The sequence below is a fragment of the Quercus lobata genome, chromosome 2, assembly GCF_001633185.2.
Source record: "Quercus lobata isolate SW786 chromosome 2, ValleyOak3.0 Primary Assembly, whole genome shotgun sequence".
Lineage (NCBI taxonomy): Eukaryota > Viridiplantae > Streptophyta > Magnoliopsida > Fagales > Fagaceae > Quercus > Quercus lobata.
The window spans coordinates 34,905,984-34,928,605 of NC_044905.1; the positions used below are offsets into that span (position 1 = coordinate 34,905,984).

Consider the following 22,622-nt stretch of genomic DNA (forward strand, 5'->3'; position numbering starts at 1 on the left):
TCATTTTAGAGATTTTGGGAGAATGTCAATGATTTTGAGGTTCAGTATTACTGGTAAATGGTGTTCCAATGTGATAATGAGTTGTGATTGTTTGAATTTATATATTTTGATGCAATTGAGATAGTCAAATTTTCTTTGAAAGTGGGTGTCTTTTATTTCAATTTTGAAAATGATGCTATTTTGAAAATGATGCTGGTGAGTGTGATCATATATATTTTTTTTATGGGATCATATTATGCAGCATGAATATTGTCTTACACCCCTATTTGGCTAATTACTATATGAACAACTTGATTTTTTCTTCATGGCACAATTGAGCTTGTTGCAATGGACGCTCGTAAATAAGGTTGTTTTTAGAAAAACTTTCAAAATTTCTATCTTAAAGCAAATACAAAACAAAAATTTCAATGCAGATCAAGACATGGAATTGTTTGTACAGTTGCAGTTGTCAAGTCACAATATGGGTGTGGGTTGTATCCCTAAACCACGAGATCTAGACCGATTATGGTACTGATGTTGTTTTCTTAAAAGACAATGAATTGGAAGTCATCCAGTATTCTACAAAAGTAGTATATGACGAAGGGTGCAACAAGCGTGAGGTGACAAAAATGTGTAGACAAATTGGCCAAGATCACACATAGATGTCGTTCTATGGGTGTCATAGAAGAGCATTAGCACGGCGCTCTTCTTCAATAGATAAGCATGTTGCTTATCTTCAATAAACAGTAGAGTATATTCCCCTAAAATCTAGTTTTAAAATCTTGTTTAGTTCCCTCTCACATGTATATAATCTATTTTGCTCTTACTCAACTTCCATGTGCGTGTGAGAGAGCATATATATATATAAGAAATTAATTACCATTTATTTAATTAATAAGCTGATCATAAACCCGAATTAACTTAAAATTGAGTTTATAAAACAGCATATAAAATCAAGTTTGCGGTTATGTGGATTCATTTTTCAAACTTGGTCTAGAAATAAACTCAAACATTTCTTTTTAACTATTGAATATCACCTATTGTGTCTAATTGCCCTGCTTGGAAGTACAATCCCAGCTTTGCCAATGCCTATATTAAAATATTTTCCAAGGTTTTGAAAAACATTTATTACACAAGAAATTAGAGATTTAAAAAAAAAAAAAAATTTATTTTCCTTTGACAAAACACAGCCATGGAAGACCTTTCTAAAATTAACCACATCTTAATTGTAAAGAGATGAACAGCAGGAATTTAGAGACCAAACAGTTCGAGTAATATCAAATAAATCCCAAACAGGGCTGCTTGAGACATATTATCTGACCAGGCTGCCTAGATAAATACCATCACTTTCGTCTTTATCTCTGATCATATGACAAACCAATTGATTAGTTCTCCCTCTTTTCGAACCTATATCAAAGAGGGCTACAGGAATCAAGAGTTAAAATAGATAAAATCTTCAGCTGCACAAAGATTCCTCACATTTTTTTTTTTTTTTGAGAAATAATTACAACATGCTGCTAACTCCACAGCTCGAATCCTTTCCCCCCCTAGACCACCAAGCACTTTATATATGATAGGGTGCCAATTCAACTACAAGGCCTTTGACCCTCACATTTTCAATCAACAGACTGATATCAATAGTTACATTTTATTATTATTATTTTTTAAAATCTCCAATTTAAAACTGATTTCATGCCTTGTGAGGTCAAAGAACAGTTGCAACAAAAGAAAACCTGGTGAACCTATGTAGCTCATGAATCTTGATAACATAATCCAGCACTTATTCTAGATGCAAAATCCAGGCATAAAATTTTCTTTCCGCCTTTGATTGAGCTCTTTAGAGAAGCTTTCGAATAGGAAGTAAATGTAAGAATATCGTTGCAAGTAATTTAATAAACTTTATACAACTTGAATTTCATTTATCAGAGAGAGACAGAGAGAACAGCATGCGCACAAGATAGCAAAGACTTCACCATTAATAAAAAATAAAAACTAATACAAATGTAACCTTTCCTTAAAAGAAAAAAGATTTACAGCTCTATAAAACTAACGCCTCTTCACTATTTATAAAAGCAATACCCTTCCATCACAAAGAGATTAAAGGTCTATACAACTGATAGCATGGTCATCCGATCCAAGCAAGGGTATTGAAATTGCATTACTAAGTCAGCTTTCGCCATATAGATCCCTTGGAAGCTGATAAGAACTTCACTTTTGGGAAAACAAACCCTGCCTTTGGGGGATTTCCATCAACAAGAGAATTCTCGTAAATCTCTTTGCACTCTTGTACTACCTGTTTGACAGAAATAACAGAAATATCAAACCTGCAGAGGACAGAACTCAAGCACTTCTCCAAAGCACCATTGGTAAATGAAACAAAAGCAAAGAAAGTTTAAATTCTGCAACACAAGAAATAATTTAGCTCCAAGTCACTCTAGGTAAAAATTTCTGTAAAACTTTGGGACACTTCCTAAATCAATGGGGGATGTAAAGTTCCCTAAAGTTATATGTTCAACATATGACAGATTAAATACATTCTACTGTGGTTTATACCCGTATAAATTAGTGAACTTGGTCCTTGTGACATTTATAAAGCAGTACACATCTCATTAGCTACTGAATTGCACCATTACTTAGGAGTTAGGACCCTCCTGTAAAGCACTATGAAGTGATTTGATTTCCATTAGACATCATAACACACCCTGAAGAAACTAATTTCACATATTTTAGCATCCAACAGTTTAGCTTTGATTTAAAGCTGAGGAAAAGAACTAAAACATTGCGCACATACCTCCTTTGCATCCTTCCTTGGTATGCCTTCCCGTAATGCAACAAGTTTCTCAACAACCTCAGGCTGCAAGAGGAAAATATCGATAATTTATTAATGGAAGAATCTGAAATCTTCAGGTACTTTAAAAGATGTCAAGATTTCTATGCCTTAACTTCTGTGGCAGAAAATTAGCAATAAACTTAAAAAGAGAGTAATGAAACACTGACCCAATATTATCTCAGGGTAATGCTTTCATTAGCAGTTGACAGATAAACCATGATTTATAAAAATACAGTAAACCAGAAGATAATTCTAGGAGCACCTTATTGTTTATTAACAATAAGTAGGGGAGAAACTAGAAGAGATGGTCACTAAATATATAATTTATTTATATCTAGATTACTTAATTATTTTATTAACCTTAAAAGATTAATTGATTTACTTAGGAGGTGCATTTTAAAATATCTAGTAACAAAACTGTGATGGAAAACTCAGAGATTTCTTCATTAACAAAAGAGATTACCGGGCAGTCAGGTTGATGTTCAAGAATATTCGTGTAAATGAGCGTGAAGGTATCCAGGCTTTCTGCTGAAGCAAGTTCTCTTAAATCACTCAGTATCCTGACTCTGTTTTCGACTTTCTGCAACCCAAGTGAGGAAAATTGGGATAAAGAAGCATTGGAAGAAATTGAAAGAAAAATCTAACCAAGAATTAAAAAAAGTTAATCTCTCTTTGATAGGAATTCCCTTCAGCAGATAAGCATACCTTTTGGAAATTCATCCAAAAAGAGAGGGGAGAGTGTGTTTGGGGGGGGGGGGTGTGGGGGTGTTGAACAAAAGATAAACTTTCCAAAACATGTATAAAACTTACAGAAACAGTTATATATTCCCTAAAAAAGTCCATCAGAACTTCTTCATCCAGCCTCATCCGTTCTATGGTTTCTTCCCTGATATAGCCTCTCTACAATCACAAGCATCATTAGGTTCATCATGTCGTAAAATACAAATAACAACATAGATATAAATTACAAGAGAGTACAAACAAAAGCATAATCAACTTTTAAATGTGAAACAAAAAACCTGTATTAAAAGATGATCGACGTAAACAATCACTGTTTCCTCCAGGCAAGCTTCAACAAATCTCCTAAATGATCTTTCTTCAATGTACCTTAAATACCCAAAATAACATGCCAAAAATAAATGTCTAATTTGTATGAGACATACAGCAGTAACATAATCACCATAATATCAAACCAAAGTATAAAACCTTTAAAAGGGGAAAAAATCTGTATTCTACAACGTCAAAATTGTTCAAAATGCATTCCTACTTAGTGATCGGCCTGCTAGTTCATGCAAATCTGAAGAAGTTACCACGGATGAGCTACATGCAGGGAAACTTGCACGTGTGGTTCTGGCCAGGCTTTCCTGAAGCCAGAGTTCCAAAATTGGTGATACTCAAACAAGTCTAAGGCAAATTAATGAGTAGTTTTTGGGTTAATTAAAAACAAAATGATCAGATAGAAGACTCAGGCACAAGCATGTTTAAAACACATAACAGAAGTTCATCTGGAATGTTCAAGGAACAGAACTATTCATTTCTTAGATTCAAGGATTTATTGAATTTTAATAGACACATTTGTTAATATCAAAACTAGTAGAAGAGAAGATCATAACATGCACCAACCATAAGGGGGTCTTGGGAAAAATCCCGCCTTTCTTCAAAATTCAGAAAGGAAAATATCCTTCAGAAATAAAAGGCACAAACCGTCACTACTATCTTGGGAAGAGAGGAAACTAAAAAAAATATCATATGATCAATGCGGTACAACACGTACAATTGTAATAACATGAAGTAACTTGCAAAAACTGGTTTTGTGATATTGAGGATCAGGCGTTCCTTACTACTGGTGTCAATAAGACAATTAGGTGGAGATAAATTCAACCTACATATTATACCCAAGCAAGAACTAGGAGACCTATATCATCCTACATTTCATCCCCTTTTCATTGGTTATCATACTAAAATTTTGTTTTCATTATTAAAAAAAAAAAAAACTCAGTTTTTTTTTTTTTGGTGATAAATAACGGAAGAACTTTTTATTAAAGGATAACCAACCCAAGTACACTGGAAATCATTTTGAGTCCTCAAAGCATCTAGCATTCCATTCCCGCCATAAACTCCAAATCAAACAATTTGGCACAAACCTCCAGAAATCTATATTTCTATGTCTTCCAAACTTGCCTTGCCATGAAGCCAACTACTCAATAACTTTATATGGCATAACCCAATGGATGCCAAACAAATTGAATACCATAGACCACAACTCATATGCTATCGAACAGTGAAGAAGAAGATGATCCATCGATTTCCCACACCTTTTGCACATAGCACCAATCATGCACTACAATATGCCTATTCTAAAGATTACCTGTAGTTAGAATCTTATGTAAAGAGGCAGTCCAAGAAAAGAATACTACTCTAGGAGGAATCTTCGATTGCCACACTATTTTCCAAGGAAACGAAATGTCAGAAGAAGGGGATAGAGCATGGTAAAAATCTCTAACCTCAAAACCTTTACTCACTGTTGGTTTCCAACAAACCTTATCAGCACCAAAGCCCTGTACATTTGTGGAATAAAGCATAACCCAACACAAATCCAACGCTTCCTCCTCCCAATCTTGCATTGGGCGACATAACCAGATGTCCCAATGAATCCTCCCATGAGAGAAACGCATGACCTCTGACACAAAAGCCTCCCTTTATTATGATTTTCTCATTAAATCACTATATTAAACTTATTAATTTATATCACTTGACTATATAATAGCAATTAGTAAAAATATTATTTTATTAATTACTATTAAATTGGTATAAGTTTACCATTATATGAAAATATATGCTTTGCAATAGATAGAATATATAAATAAAAATATATTTAATAATTTATTAATAAACGTATCCCGCCGCACCCACACCCTATTTTTTCAAAAATTGCCGAGTTGCCGCACCACACCCAAACCTAAACCCAAATCTGCAACCATGCTTCCTAGATTTCCACACACTAAAAGCATTTGTAGCAGTGGAGCTAAATAGCTATAATGCTATTTTAGCTCCACCAAAATACCAAAAAGGGCCACGCAGTTATGGAGGCATAGCAATAATTTTTAGCTGAACTGCTACAGTGCACATCTATTTATAGATGTGCATTGTAGTAGTCATCTAAAAAAAATAAAAAAAATTTTATTCAGCCCCCGGATTAAAATAATACTGGGTTGTTTATTTTTTTCATTCTTTTATTCTTCATCTCACCGTCCTCTCTCTCATCACTCTCAAGCTCCCATCTGAGAAATTTCTCTCAAGCTCTCACCTCTCTGAAACTCTCAAGCTCACTCTCACCATCTCACCTGAAACTCAACATCTCTCAAGCTCAAGCTCTTAGACCGACGCCGTCCAGCCGAAGCTCGACCCACCGTCGTCCCAGCCGCCGATCGCCTCAAACCGAGCCGTCCTAGCCGCCCATCTCTCTCAGATCACCTCAGTGCTTGCTCGCCGATCAGTGCTGCTTCACCAGACCCACGCCGGCATCAATATTGCTTCACCAGACCCATACTGCCGATCGGAGCTGCTTCACCAGACCCACGCCGGCATCAGTGCTGCTTCACCAGACCCACGCCCCCGATCGGAGTGCTTGCTCTCTGATCGGGTGGGTTTCTAGTGATTTTTTATTTTGTTTGGTTTGGGTTAAGGAAAAAAATTGAAGATTTGGGTTTTTTATTTTTTTTTTTTTTTTGCCTGCTATGTACTGGTGGTGGTGGTGGTGGTGTTGGTGTTGGTGGTGGTTGTGGGTGTGGCTAATGGTAGAGGTGGTTGTGGCCGGTTCTGTGTATGTTTTTTTTAGTGGGATATATTATTTTATTGTAGTGGTTATATTATTTTATTGTGATGTTTATATTATTTTATTGTGTTGAAAGCTAAAATAGATCCACTGCTGCAGCATGTGTGTAGGTAAAATAGATAAAATAACTTTTGGTGGAGCTAAAATGCTAAATTTTTAGCTCCACTGCTGTGGATGCTCTAACACCATATGTCCCTAATACCGGTTTAGGGAATCACTAAAGTTAGCTCCAAGCTTTCTTCTTTTTATTGAAGAAAAGAAAAGGCATGTTGAAAATCCAATCAAATATGTTGTTTAATCTGAATGTTGGTCCCTAACCACCTCAAATAGTTGCCAGTCCCATCTTATAAAGGCTATGCTCCAGAATAAAACTACTTAGAAAAATGATTAATTTAGGATGCCATCCTAATGCACACAAAACATATCAAGGATAATAGATGGCCGTAAGATAGAAGGGAGCACACTAAAGGCTGTAATCCTGTCCATGTCAAACACTACTTTAATTCAAAACAATAAAGGTACACAAATGTATGTTGAACCAACAAAAGCCTGCAGTATTGAAACCTAAAAACAGTGAAAAATAAGGTTTCCAAGGACAGAGAGGAAGAAAACTCACATCTTCACATCTGTAAAATAATCACTGAATGTTGCAACCAGGTACTCTGTAACTTGTCCTTCACACCAATCTGGAATATGCAAAAGGTGAAAACCCAACTCAGATACAAAGACAGTTGTTTGAAGAATAAGTAAGAAAATCAATGAAATCATTTCCAATTAAAACAGTTTCATCATTAACAAGTGCATAAATTGCATAAGAAAAGCAATGACTGCATGATTTAAAATCACTAATTGATTAACTTTGAAGCAATATGTATCAAGTTGTTCCATGGGATCCGTTGGGCACATACTCAAAATTTGTCAAGTTGTTGAAAAATAATAAGCATAAATTTCTTATACACTTTTTATTTACTGGGATACTTCCTGATCTAATATATAAATACTATGAAAAGCCCATGTCACTTTTTTTTCTTTTCAAAATGCATCTACTGATGGTCTGGTTGTCTCTTGTACATAATGACATCCATCATGAAATCTTTTCTTCAGTGATAGCATATGTTCCAGAGACACTGCCTTCTGCCTACCTAATCTATTTTTCCCCAAGAGACAATTTGAACTTAACTCAATGACAACTTAATTCCAATTACATGGGCTTGTCCATGCGGACACTTTTGCACAATTCTGCACTAATCACAACAATATCTGCTGTTAGGTCTTTAGCAATGTATAGTTTTTTTCTCAACGTCTCTGTCCATGTCATTTTGGACATTACATTTGTCCTTTACTCCTTTTAATCAAGGAGAAATTTCCTTAAAATTTAAGGTGAAATATAACTCAGTACACATTTAGAACCGACATATATAATCTTATAAATATGGGGACAATTAACCAAATTGAAGCCTGATATACTAAATTCACACAAAACAATAAGCATTTAGGTTTTGGTTAAGATGAAAGCGTGGTTTAGTTTAATGATCCACATGTGACAGTGGCCATTAGGCCCATTACACAACCAACCTGTGACTGTCAAGAAAATAGTCAAAGGGCCCACAGTCAGGCTGACTCCAATCAAACCATAGTTACATTCTAATGTTAGAAAAATCTTAATTGTTGATTACACATTTAATATTACATTTGATTGGCAAGAAAAAATACTGACATTTACATACTAAATTTTAGATTTTTGGAAGCTGCCACATTTATATAACCTGAAAGCTTAAGGGAATAAATTCCGTGTGTTTATTCTCTATTAACCTCTATAAATAAGAGGCTTCTCAAAAAAAAAAAAACCTCTATAAATAAGAGTATAAAAAAGATAAAAGTTTGACAAGCATGCAAAGATAACATAGTTTCACAATTTTGGTATCAAATCCCTATCGCTTATTATGAGATATTTTAATAACCTGCACAAAAACAAGCCAGGTCAAGTGAACTGCAGTAACTCATTGCTTTTCTGGTCCTACCAGTGTTTTAAATGGTTCAGAGTAAATTCAATTCAAAAAATAAATTGGAGGGTTAAACAGTTAACTCTGGTAAATATGAAGTTACACCATGGTCTAAATGGTATGTCAAAATATGCTTCCAAAAGTTTCTTTTGACTTTATCAAAACTATGATGCATGGATACGGTAAAATTGGCAAAGTACCTGTGATGCAGGATACACAAGGAGATTTCAATTTTAATTTAGTACTATTTATTTTTGAAAGTCGTTTGTATTTTTTGTTTTAGTCCTAATAGTTTATTAGGCTATTAGTATTTTAATATTTGGAAGAAAGGTTTTTTTTTTTAAGGTAATTAGGGTTTTCTCCGCCAATTAAAATTAATGTTTAGTTTATCTATATAAGCAACTATTTTTACTCCTTTTGGAGATGATTTTGATGAATGAAAAAAGTTATTTTCTTGGTTTGGTGCTGACTCCTAGTGGTTTTTTCTTCGCTTGGTGCTCACTCCAAGCAAGCCTAGTTGCCGACTCCAAGGTTTCTATCCTTTATTTTCCAGTGTACACTTGAGGCCCCAGTTTACAATCAAGGCCCTACACACTTCAAAAATAAAACCACCTCTTGCTGACCACAGATCCCACAGCCTAAAAACCACTGGACTCAGCCGCCACCCATAACCATAACTGCAAGACCCAGCCCAGAAACAACCACCAGAGTTCAAGCCTGGTTTTTGGATCTGATGACCGGCACTGAAGGGCAGCCCTGCTTCGGTTTGATCTAGGTCCTCATCCACATTGCGCTGCCACACACTGTCACTGTCTCTACACTGCACTGCCGCTATCCCTTTGGCAGGCCTCGCTTTCACACAACGTTGCTCAGTCATGCCAAACCCACCGACCAAATCTCAAAAGGTAACCCAATGGTCTCCCATCTGAGTTGTTCCCGTAACCCGGCTTCTTTAGATAGCCTTTGATACCCGACCCAGTCCATTTTAGATTACAACCCCACCTTAACGACCCCTCCCACCCCCCAAAAAAAAAAAGTGAACTCAACAACAACAACAATAATAATAATAATAAATCAATAAACCAGGTCACTCCAACCAGCACACATGCATTCATTTGAGTCACTAGTTGCAATTATTTGTTGAAGATTATTCCAGAAGAACCATTGTGGTATTGAAACCACCTATTTTTTATGGTTTTCCAAACGACAACCCATGGTTTTTCAGAATTGGTTATTCGATGTGGACCAATTATTTGCACAAGTGAGTTTATCAGATGCAAAGGAAAAGGTTTGGTATGTCAAAATGAGAGTTTCTGGTATAGATTCAGAGTGTTATGACTTAGGACCATTATGAGTGGCTTCACTTTAGTTGTCACCAGTCTCAAATTACTTGGGAAAAAATGAAAGAATACATTTGTATCGTATTTCACAAGGATCTACCTCGATCTTCTCATTGCAATTTTCAAGATCCAAGAGACATTATAAGGCAATGGAACAGACAACCAATTGCACAATTTGAAGAAAATAGGATGAATGTTTGTGCAATTTCTAATCCTAAGCCCACTCCAGTGCAGTCTACCATGGAGAAAGTCATAGAGAAATTGACAAATGGCCTCCAAAATCTTTCTGCAAACTTAATTAAAGTGTCTCAAAAGGTCAACAATAACTTCAAAGATAAAATTTCAATATGCGAAAGACAATATTGTAGAGCCTAAACAAGAAAGTGAGCAATTTAAACCATTCATAGTAGATTTAATTCAACCTATTGAAGAGTCAGATATATTGCCCATTGTTGAGAAGGACGATTCCATCATACTTGACAAAGAGAAGGTTCAACAAGAGACTACCACATTAGAGGGTGTACATGATGTGAAAGTTGAAGTTGTTGAATTTGCTATAGATCAACACTCTATAGTGCCCGAAGATCTATAACTTGGTGATGTTAAAAAGGTTGATACCACAGTGGTCCCTATGGTTCATAACGTTCAAGATAAGATTATGTTGATTTCACAAATTGATTTTGTGATTCCATATTGTGTTTAATGATGTGCTAGAATGCAAGGATTTTCTATTCTCAATGTTCCCCAAGGTGATTCCAGACTTGAAGCAAGTGTTACTTAGCAGAATTTTGATCCTTCAGCACTTCAAAAGACAAGGTTGAGTTTTCTCCAACCAGGGAGGGGAGAATGATGCAGGATACACAAGGAGATTTTTATTATAATTTAGTATTATTTAGTTTTGCAAGTCAGTTGTATTTTTATGTTTTAGTTCTTAGTAGTTTATTAGGCTATTAGTATTTTACTATTAGGAAGCAAGGTTATTTTTGTAACAAGGCAATTAGGGGTTACTATGCCAATAAAGTCAAGAAGGCCATAGCCTTTAAATACGGGAGTTATACAAGAAAAAACACCAAAGTAAAATACTAAGATCTAAAATTACAAAAGTTTTCAAATTTCAAGAAAGACAAAGATCTCTCAATTATCCTCATCCAATCAAACAACCACCTCAGAGAAAGAGTATTCAGTTTAAATATTGATAATTGAGTCCCATCAAAGGTCCTAACCTCCCTCCCTCCAGATACTTACATAAGGCATAGAGGTATAGAAATCCAAAATGATGCTAATCTGATTTTTACTAACATACCAATTACCCAACCACTGAGTCAGTAATAAAAACTCTACAAATCCCAAACAAAGAGAATACTTGTGACCATAGCTCCCAGGCAAGTTAACATCAAACAAGGCAGTTCACAGTGGCCCCTCATTATACAAGTAGCATTAATCAGTTATAATCTTTCTATTCTTCTTGAGATTATTGACTGTCAATATTTTACCGTGTTGCTGCCCAAATTAAAAGAGCCACCTTTACAGGCTTTTGCCTTCCAAATGGTGCCAAGGAAAATTAACATGCCCTCCCCTCTCTCTCTCTCTCTCTCTCTCTCTCTCTCTCTCTCTCTTCCCGGATAAGTGGGAAGAAGATTTAACTAGCAACCTCCACTTCATGAGGCATGGCCCCAGCTGATTGTGTTACCACTTGAAGTTAACCTCTGCTCCTTTTCTTATTGCCAGATAGTTGGATCCTTCCAACAATAGCATCCCATCCTATTCATCCCCACTCCAATTAACTCAGACACATAAAGCAAATCAAGGAGATGTTGAACAGATTCAAGCTCGCAGTCCAATAATGCCCACAATGCATATGGCATGCTATGGCTACACCTCAATTTTATGTCTACTGTAATTTCTAAAACCCCAGAAATAAGAGTTTCTAGGATCTTCTCCGCACCATAAACCACAAGTCATGTAAAAACAGAATTATTGCCATCCCTAAAATTAAACCTGATAAAAAGTTGAAAATTTCCCAAACAAATCTAATATTTTTTTCAAATTTCAGTCAGTGTGCTCCCCTAACTTATTTTTCTAGAGTTTTTTTATTTTTTATTTGTTTTAGTGCATCCCTAACCTCACTGGTATACCATTTACTGCAGTCCTCCCCATATTTTGCTCTTACTGCCCAAACCTTTTGAAGGAATTTGAGAGCAAGCCATCTCCCAATTCTTGAAATGATACACCACTGCATCCCTTTATCTGTTCCCACAAAAAAAGATTAAAAAAAAAGAAAAAAAAAACTCTTTTGACTTATATTCTCTTACCAACATAAAGTAGGTAAGTAAACTAGGCACTATCCTCTAACTAAATCAATGAAAATGGGACCCAATTGAGGTCTTTGCCTGACTAGCTCATAATACCCTAGCATCTAATCTCCTCTACAAGGGCACATTTCTTAACACACATGTCAACAAACTTCCTCCTTATTCCACATTTCTTAACACGCACGTCAATGAGTTTAAGTATCACTTGGTTAAGTGGAAGACCGTTTGTATAATGGTTCAATATGGGAGTTTGGGTGTGTGAAATCTGGTTTTATTTAATAAGTCTCTGTTGGGAAAATGGCTATGGAGATATGCTATGGAAAGGAATGCCCTGTGGAGAAGGGTAATAGAAGCTAAATATGGTAGCATGTTGGGGGAAGGGGTGTTCATGTAATGTGCAGTGGCCTTATGAGGTTGGTTTATGGCATTACATCAGGAAGGGGAGGAATGACTTTTATCCTGTTATCATCTTTAAGGTGGGAGATGGTTCTTGTATTAAATTTTGGCATGACCCGTGGTGTGAGGGGCTTCCTTTGAAAAATATCTTCCCAGAACTATACAATATTGCTAGCAACAAGGATGCTTTAGTGGCTAGTTGTTGACATCCTCAGAGGAAAACTACCGTTGGAATATCAAATTTACTCAATCAGTTCAAGATTGGGACTTAGAGTTGGTCGCATCATTTATGGACCTTATATATTCTGGATCTTGGAGAAGGAATGGGGGTGGATAAAATGTGTTGGAAACTCTCTCCTAGGGGTGTTTTTGATGTTCGTTCTTATTATAGGGCCTTACAACCCCCAAACCCATATTTTTTTTCCATGGAAACCGCTGTGGAAACCAAAAGTGCTTACAAATGTTAGTTCCTTTATTTGGACAACGGCTTTGGGTTAAAAGTTTTAGCTATATTGACCGCATCTTTTGGCGTGACTGGTTATTCCTTACCTTGGGACCAAATTGGTTATTGGGCAGTCAAAATTGTAACAGGTGTACCAAAAGCTATTCCTGTAATAGGATTGTCTTTGGTAGAGTTATTGCGCGGAAGTGCTAGTGTAGGACAATCCACCCTGACTCATTTTTATAGTTTTCACACTTGTATTACCTCTACTTATTGCCATATTTATGTTAATGCACTTCCCAATGATACATAAGCAATAGTATTCTGAAAATTTTAACTGTTGATTATTTGAGGGGACAAGTGGTGGTAGTAAATTGGTGTTGCATGTGTAAGAGGAACATAGAGACCACTGACCACTCACTCCTACACTACCCAATAGCTCAAGAGTTGTGGAATATGATGTGTTCACTATTTGGGGTTCATTGGGTCATATGCCACATAGTGTTGTGGGACTTTTAGCAAGTTGGTCAGGCAAGTTCAACAGACTCAGATTTATGGTGTTTTGGAGAATGATCCCTCATTGTCTTATGTGGGTCATTTGGAGGAGAGGAATACACGTGCCATTGAAAGATTGATTCATGAGTTGAAGCTTCTATTTTTTCAGACTTTGTTTGATTAGGAAAATGCTACGGGTGTTTTTACTTTTATTTCTTTACCTAATAGCTTTTTGTACTTTCTTTAGTAGTTAGATTTTTCCCCGTTGCCTCTAGCACACGGTCTGTATTTTTTTACAAATTTTTTCAATGAAGTTTATTACTTATCAAAAAGATCTAGATTCAGCCCCTTGAGCTTCCTACCTAAAAAAGAAATGGGGTCCTTTTGAAACTAATAACTACACCATTGTTGCACTCTATCCAAAAATCCTTCTGCCTGGAGACACATGGTTTGGAACCTAAAGTCTTTTCCCAAATGCATACCCCCCCCCCCCCCCCCCCCCCCCGTGTGCCCACCCTTCCCGAAATCCTAAATAATAGGAGAGTGATCTACCATGAACATACCCTTGCCAATTGCTCCCAAAGCCCTCATCTAGCCCTATCGTCACTAGGACAATGAACACATGAAAAATTCCAAACAAAACTGATCTCCATTGTATAACCGAGAAGTAACTGTAAAATTACTTGGCCTTTCTGAAAAAGCTTAATAGTTAACTCCAGCACTCCTGGATCTTCAAATGTAGTAACATAGGAACCGCAAATGGTAAAAATAATTTACCTTTCTGATAAAGCTTTACGAGTAACTCCTGCACTCCTGGATCTTCAAATATTACACGAACTGTTTGATGGACAGCTTCCTATCATCAATGCAGAATTTAAATATTAGTTCTAAAAATCTATTTCAAACACATTATACCAATCAGGATTTACAATGTATGCTAACAGCACATATAACAACTTTATCGAGTACGAAGAAATACACAAGGGCCAGTTTAGGATTGAACTGATCCAAACAGATCCCGTAAAAAACTCACTACAAAAAAATTATAGTTGCATCAAATCTATAGTACATTGGCCGAGTACAAGGCCATGGCACATATGTCATGTGAGCTTATTTGAATTAAGTACCTTCTCATGGAATTAGATTTGATATGCAATTGCCTATAGCCATGTATTGTGACAATCAAGCAGCAATTCATATTAATTCTAAGCATGTGTTTCATGAGCAGACAAAGCATATACAGGTTTATTGTCAACTTGTTTGAGAAAGAGTGGAAAGTGGAGTAATTCCCAACCATATGTCACAATATATATATATTGTGAACTAAAAAAAGAGTCACCCAAGAATCCAAGAAGTTTACCATAATGGCCAATACAATCAAACACACAAATTAGAAAAATCCATCAAATCACAAATCAAACAAAGATAATGACCTCCTACAATTGACAACCAATCCAACAAAGTTTTAAAGAAAAAAAGTTTAAAATCCGGTATAGTCCCCCTAGAGTCCTAAAGCTCTGATTATTCCTCTCCCTCCAAACACAAACCACATCAAACAATGAGGGACAGCCTTCCAAATAACACCATTACGATGATGCCCAAATCGCCCCTGCCAACAAGCTAGTAGATCAACCAGAGTCTTCAGCATTACCCAAAAAACTCCAAACATACCGAACATCATAGACCACATGATGCAGGACGTGTTAAATGAGTAACAAAAAGGATAAACAAAACAGATCCTAAGCTTCACCATCTAGAATCTGCCTAGAAACCTTAGGTATCACCACGTAAGGGTGTCTGGCATCACCACCAAACAAAAGAGGAGCTCATTCTCAACTCATTAAATTCTTATTCTAAAATATACTGCCTTTCACCATTACAATAGCCTAGTTTTATAGGGTTCAAGGATTACATCAAGAAAGACATGCTGAAACAAAATTGCTGCACATCAAGCTGCAAAATTGCCACACATCAAGCTTGCTTTGAAAAACAAGTCAACAATTTCAGCTAAGCATGCGTGTACCATGCATGCTTCCAAATTAAAATCATGCATGCTTCCAAATTAAAATCAAACATAAATGCTCTTTTGACTTTGGTGCTCCTTGCATCACCACAACTTAGTAGCAATAGGGCGATGAAGTAAAAGGTGGTCTACTGATTCCCCATTACTTTTGCACATGTAACACCAATCCAAAATCCAAACATTCCTTTCCGGTAAATTATCAATCATCAAAAATTTCCCCAAGGCAGCAATCTAGGGAAAAAAAAAAAAAAAATCTCTAGAAGGGATCTTTGGCTTCCATCTGCTTTTCCAAGGTAAAATGTGATCACTACAAGTCCAAACCCAATAATAGCCACTAACCTCAAAAGCCCTTCTCTTATCTGACTTCCAACACATCTTATCCTCCCAACCTCTCATAGAAATGCCATAAATAATATCCATAAAATTGGACAAGACTCCAACCCCAATCCTGAACAACTCTCATTAAATTCAGATTGAAATAAAGAACCCTATTACAGAACTTCATAAGATCTGCCACAAAAGCCTCCTAATCTCAGCTGATCTTGAATATCTTTGGAAAACACATATTTAAAGGCTCTCCCTGCAGCGAAAATCCTGCCAAAACTTCACTATAGACCCATCCCCAACCTCAAACGAAATGTAGTGTGAAAAGTCCTCAAACGAAATGTAGTGTGAAAAGTAAGGCCAACCCCGATATGTCACAAGATATATTATAAGAAATAACATACATTTTAAGCTTTTCAATATGCCTTCAAGTACAATTCACAAGTTTAATTATAAAGCATTTAAGTTTTGTTAAAGTATTGGATTTATGTTGACGTAATGGCCTAAGAGGCCCAGTTATGGTGTAACCCAATGTTGGGCTAACCCTAGCTTCTAGTCTCTCTATATATCCTATTAAGGGTGCAGTGTAATAGTTTACTTGAGTATACTATAAAAATGTAGCTGCTAGGGCTTTATCTTATGGCTGTAGGCCGTTGGCCGAACCACGTAATCCCTTATGTTCTTCTCTCTTTCTTACTTCCGCTTTTCTATATTATTTTATTCTTGTCTTTAACAAGTATATGATGCAATAATAGAATAATAAATATATAGTATGTAGGGTATTGTGCATGTGAAATTTGAAGGAAAATACACCAAAAAATATATAATGAAAACCTTCAAATTTGATCATACCTTTGCAAACTCTAGGAAACCCTTGCAAGTGTCTTCAAAATTAACCTATATATGAAAAAGGAAAAGCAAGCTTAAAAAAGGAAAAATTCTTGGCATATATTTTACAATTTCTAACATATAAAATTTGCATTAACACAAAAAGATAAGAAAGGCCAAACAATAAAGTCAAGGGGAGAGATTAAAATCTTTATAGCAGGAGCTCAAGTCAACTACAAAAATAAAACCAAGAAAAAATATAAATAAATACAGTAGCCGTCATTCCTTTTCAAATTTGATTATGTATATTGATTTTTTTATTGTTAGGTACACTAGTAGATTATTGGTGTACCTATTGCATATGTCCCACGTATTAGGATTGTACCCTTTGCTGCACTTTTTAAATAAATTTCTTACGTTTAAAAAAGGTTGTTCATTTTTTTGTTGGCAATTAGCAACAACGGATTTTTAGATTGGTATCACAGTAGCCATTTGGTTGGGTATTGGAGCAACATTACTGATTGATAAAACCTTAACTTTTGGTCTTTTTTTAATGCTTCAATTGTGAAATAAAATATCAAGACATGTATATCTAGGGATTAGTTGCTGCAGAGTGAATTCTCCCTAGATACATCTACACAATTAAATTTTGGATCTAATCTGAGTATATGGATTGTTCTAAAGATTCAAAACCCAATTTTTTTCCTAAAGTATTTTTAAGACATAGAAATGGTCCAATTTAGGGCATTGCCCCACTCTGCCTTATGTGAACAATTTGGACAGAGAAACAATTGTATTTTCAACAGCTCTAATTATCTACTTCTGAGTAGAAATCCATATAAATTTGTGAGTGGTCGAATGTGATTGGCAATGTCTCTTCTCTCTTTTTTAGGTTTTCTTGATGATATTCAATTCTAATTCTTTAAAACCCTTATTACAGCTTCTATTCTTAGGCTGTTCATCTTTCTAATAAAATTTTCACACTAGTTATATTAAGAAAGCATACACGTACAATTTTCTATTGGTAATCTGCACACGCACCTAGTGGATCTTGAACCCGTGACCTCACCCTCCATCTCGTTATTATGGAATAAGGAATAACTGATTGGCTATACATATACATACATACATACATACATACAGACATACATATACACACGTGTGTGTGTGTGGATGTGGAAAGGTTTGAAGTAATGATTATTGGTTTTGTGTGTTTTGAGCTTAAATTATGGAACTAGAATGAAGGTATTTTTTTTATTTTTTATAAGTAATAAGAATAGTGTTAATCATGAAGAAAGAACGAATAAAGCAAATACAAGGTGTTCATGATAGTGAACACAAGAAAAAGCAACAAAAAACAACAAAGATAGAAAAAGTAGCTTAGGGGATAATACTAAGGGAAGAAAGAAACTCAATGATGGAAGAACAAGTCGAAGAACCCCAACCCCTAGACCAATCAAACAGGGTACTCTGGCATAGAGCTTGTAACTGAACAATCGATTTCTCTTTAGCCTCAAAAGTGTGCCAATTTTTTTCCATCCAAACAACCCACATCAAACAACCAGGAACCACATTCCAAATGTCAGAAGTAAATTTCCCCAACCAAAAACCAAACTCTCCATAGAACCTGGCATGACCCATTGGATCCCAAATACCTGTAACATTTGTACCCACAACAAGTGAGCTATAGGATAGTGTAGGAGAAGATGATCCACAGATTCCTCATTACAACAACATATACAACACCGATTTGCCAAAGAGAGACCTCGGAGCATCAGATTATCCAAAGTAGGTATCTGACCATGAGCTACTGTCCACATGAAAAAAGCCACCATTTTAGGAACCTTAACCTTCCAAATACCCTTCCAAGGGAAACTAGGGATAGAACCATCCTAGATCTTATTGTAATAGGACCGAATATCAAAATTGTCATTCCAATTAAGACACCAATGAGAACTGTCACACCCAACACCCCTAGGAATCTGAGCTTGAATGAAATCAAGGAAAGAGAAGGCAGCTTCTAATTCCCTCTCGTGAAAGTCCCTATAAAATCTCAAATTCCAAAATCTATCATTTCCACCCTCCTAATGACACAATACATCAGAAATGCAAGCTTCCTTGTCATTTGAACACGCATATAACTGAGGGTAGAGCATTTTAAGTGAGATATCCCCAACCCACCTATCATGCCAAAAAAGAATACAAGAGCCATCACCCACCACTAGGGCCAAATGTTTGGAGAATCTCTCCCAACCTTCATTAATACCATGACAAAGACCACACCCATGGGCCCTTTTACATACTTTAGTATTCCACCCTTCTTGACCCTCAGCATATTTAGTGGTAACAAACCTCCGCCAGAGATGTGTTCCTTCTTGTCCAAACCTCCATAACCACTTTCCTAATAGGACTTGATTGAAATGCACTAACTTCCTAATCCCTAAACCACCCATCTCTAAAGGTGAACACACCTTCTCCCAAGCCACCAAAGAATATTTGAAACACTTCTCTGAAGACCCCCATAGAATGAAGGTATTCTTGGATTGAAATATAGTTTCCAAAAGAATTGGATGGGATGGGATAGGTTTAAGGATGAAACTTTTTAAACGGGACAGATGTGGGACTGTATTTCCAAATCTACGTTGGATTGGGACAGGTCTACGGTGGGATAACTGCCCTCAATAATGTAAGTAATGAGAAGCCAATTTCATGTTAATTTTATTTTAAGTGTAAGCTGTAATCTTTTTGTTTTTGGACGTGAGATGTATTTTTGGTTGATTGGGTCTTATTTTGGGGTTTGTTTATTTTAGTGGGATTTATTTGTGAGTTTATTCATTTAGTTTGGACTTAGGTATCAAAGCCAAAGGAGCCAAAGTCTCAGTAGGGTTAAATCTGTCATATATGACTCATTGAGCTTGATAACTAGCGCAGATTAAATAAATAAACTCACAAAGAAAACCAAATCAAATAATGATATGGGAAGCGCAAAGAATATATATATATATATATATATATATATTTTAATTTAGTTTTATTTCTTTTTGGAAGTCAACTGAATTTCTAATTTTCAATTCAATTTTAGTTTAGGTGTTTGTAGTTAATTAGGTTATTAGTATTTTAATTAATTTCCTAAAGTCAAGGTTATTTTTGTAATTCACTAATTGGCTTCCCACCAAGAGCCTTGTAGCTTAATAGCATTGTCTAGTCTCCTTTATAAGGAGAACTAGGGATCAAATCCCCCCTTCCTCCACTTGTTGTAACAATTATAAAAAAAAATTCACTAATTGGCTTTCCTAAGTCAACTAAAATTAGGGTTTAGTTCTAGCATTCTATATGAGCATGCTATTATATTGCAATGAGACAAGTGTGCCTGATTAATAACATTTCTCTTGAAAGTTTTCTTATGGTTTTATGTTAAACATATCAAACACTAGGTACTGACTTCTAGGTTTGTTCTCTCTTACTTGATGCTGATTCCAAGTAAGTCTAAGTGCTGACTCCCAAGTAATCTATCTTTTTTATTTTTTTGTTCTTCAATTAGTTTGTCACATCCATTTTATTTTTGTCCATGTCCTGTGTCAGATAGTTAAACACCAAAATAAGGCCAAGGGACCAATAGTACAACCCATGTACATAAACCAGAATGTTACAGAATTACCCATAACACAAAAAATAAATAATTAAAAATTAAAAAGAAATTGGCTTCTCACTGCTTGCGTTGTTGTAAGGTTGAATTTATTCAACCATCTTGTTGGCTTTATTCAGTGTCAAATTTGCTTGTATTTCAGCAATTAGTAACCCTGTATTTAGGTGGATTTGTTGTAAGGGTAGTGAGTGAGATAGTGTTGAATGCTCAAGAGTGTGCAAGAAAACAGAGTCTCGCGGCTGGATCTCGCGGGTGACTCATGGCTGCAAGCCGCCAGAAGCAGCACATGTGCCAAGCATGTCAGAAGTTGAAGCGTCATGCTAGCTGGAGCACTACAGGACAAAATAGGACAACTGGCCGTTCTGTTATCGCGCGGCTGGATCTCGCGACTCAGTCAAGCAGCGAGGCCAAGCCGCGAGCCAGCCCTGTTTTGAAAAACCTGACGTTTCACATTCCTTTCTCACCCTAATATATATACCCCTTATACCCACTAAAGAAAGAGAGCTTCTAGAGAGAATTTTGAGAGAGAAACCTTAGAGTAAAACAAGATTGATTCATCAACGATCTTTACATAAGAGATTCTTCAAATTCCTCAACTCTCTTCCTCTCCATTATTAAATCCTTGAGAGGCATTTTACCAAAACCGTTTCTCACCATATCCATTACTGTGAGAGGGCTGTTTGGTGTTCTGGGAAGCAGTTAGGAAGGAATCAATTTACATTGGTTGATGCTATGGTCAAGTAGCGAAATCCGGGAAGTAGAAAAGAAATAGGTTCGGCGCAACCTTGTTGAAGCAAGAAGCTTGGAGAGCTTAGGTACACTGGGTAGATTAGGCTTGGAGGGTCTATTATTGTTCATGTATCCTAACTACATTTTCTAGTGGATTGTTTACCGCTTGGAGGGCGACGAAGAGGTTTTACGTCGAGGGCTTCAGTTTCCTCTTCGATAACACATCGTGTGTTGTCCTTGTATTTGCATCTCTCTTCCCTTTATCTTTGCCTTTTATTTTCTGTTGTAGATGTGATTTTAATTGGCATAGATTGTTTACCAATTCTGTATTAAGATTTTGTTCATGTTCCGCACATTAATTGTTTGATATAAAGCCTGAATTGGTAATTTGTAAATTGAGAGTCTAAACGTTCAAGGGTGTTTTTACATTATTTGAACTTTCAATTGGTATCAGAGCAGGTACACTTTTGTTGGTTTCATTACCATAGTGTGATCCTTGACCCTTTTTAATATGGACCAGTCTCAATCCCTAAATGTACCTTCATATTTTGATGGTAGTAATTATGCTTTTTAGAAGGTTCGTATGAGAGCATTTTTATGTTCCATTGAAAAATCCATTTGGGATGCGGTTGAGATAGGTTGGACCAGACCTGAGGCAACCAAATCCACATGGGATAAGGCAGCACTCGCCGCATCTAATGATAACAGTAAAGCACTCAATGCTATTTTCTGTGGTGTGTCTCCAGATGAATTTCACAGGATCTCTCAAATTACCATTGCCAAAGAAACATGAGAGATATTGGAGACCACTTACGAAGGCACGAAAAAAGTAAAAGACACCAAGCTGCAAATGCTGACCACTCGGTTTGAGGAGCTCAAAATGGGTGAGGATGAGTCCTTTGACTCTTTCTATAGCAAGCTGAATGAGGTGGTTGTCAGCAAGTTCAATTTGGGGGAGAAAACAGAGGATTCTAAAATAGTAAGGAAAATCTTTCGATCATTACCGGAAAGCTTTCGTGCCAAAGTAACAGCAATTGAAGAGAGTAAGGACCTTGATGACATCAACGTCCAGGAGCTGGTTGGTTCTCTTCAAACTTATGAAATGTCACTGCCAAATCAACGGAGGAGCAAATCTTTTGCTCTTAAGACCATTAATGAGAAGGTAGAAATCCATGTCTCATCAGATGAAGATGTAGTTGACAAGGATGTTGCATACCTTATGAAAAATTTCCGAAAATTCTTAAAATTCAAGAATAATGGTTAATTTGGGGATAAAGGAAAATTTCAAAGTTCAGGAAGGGAGAAAAAGGAATTTAAAAAGAAAAATGGAAAAGAATCCCAATCTACACAAGGTGTCACTTGTTTTGAATGTAACGGGCATGGACACTTTAAGAAAGAATGTCCAAATTATTTGAAATCAAAAGGCAAGGTGTATGCCAT

The 22,622-nt window shown here is 36.1% G+C and overlaps 1 protein-coding gene across 1 annotated transcript in view; it reads right to left on the bottom strand.

The window, feature by feature from the left end:
• Nucleotides 1-1,859: 1,859 nt before the first annotated feature.
• Nucleotides 1,860-22,622, bottom strand: part of LOC115975447 (exocyst complex component SEC6-like) — a 52,065-nt gene continuing 31,302 nt past the window's right edge. The window contains exons 18-25 of the mRNA XM_031096226.1: nucleotides 16,832-16,876; nucleotides 14,410-14,488; nucleotides 7,261-7,330; nucleotides 3,829-3,916; nucleotides 3,620-3,709; nucleotides 3,273-3,389; nucleotides 2,771-2,833; nucleotides 1,860-2,272 (exon numbers count right to left, since the gene is read on the bottom strand). Of these exons, the coding sequence (XP_030952086.1) occupies nucleotides 2,141-2,272; nucleotides 2,771-2,833; nucleotides 3,273-3,389; nucleotides 3,620-3,709; nucleotides 3,829-3,916; nucleotides 7,261-7,330; nucleotides 14,410-14,488; nucleotides 16,832-16,876 (684 nt within the window). The 3' untranslated portion in view covers nucleotides 1,860-2,140. The remainder of the gene's footprint in view (nucleotides 2,273-2,770; nucleotides 2,834-3,272; nucleotides 3,390-3,619; nucleotides 3,710-3,828; nucleotides 3,917-7,260; nucleotides 7,331-14,409; nucleotides 14,489-16,831; nucleotides 16,877-22,622) is intronic.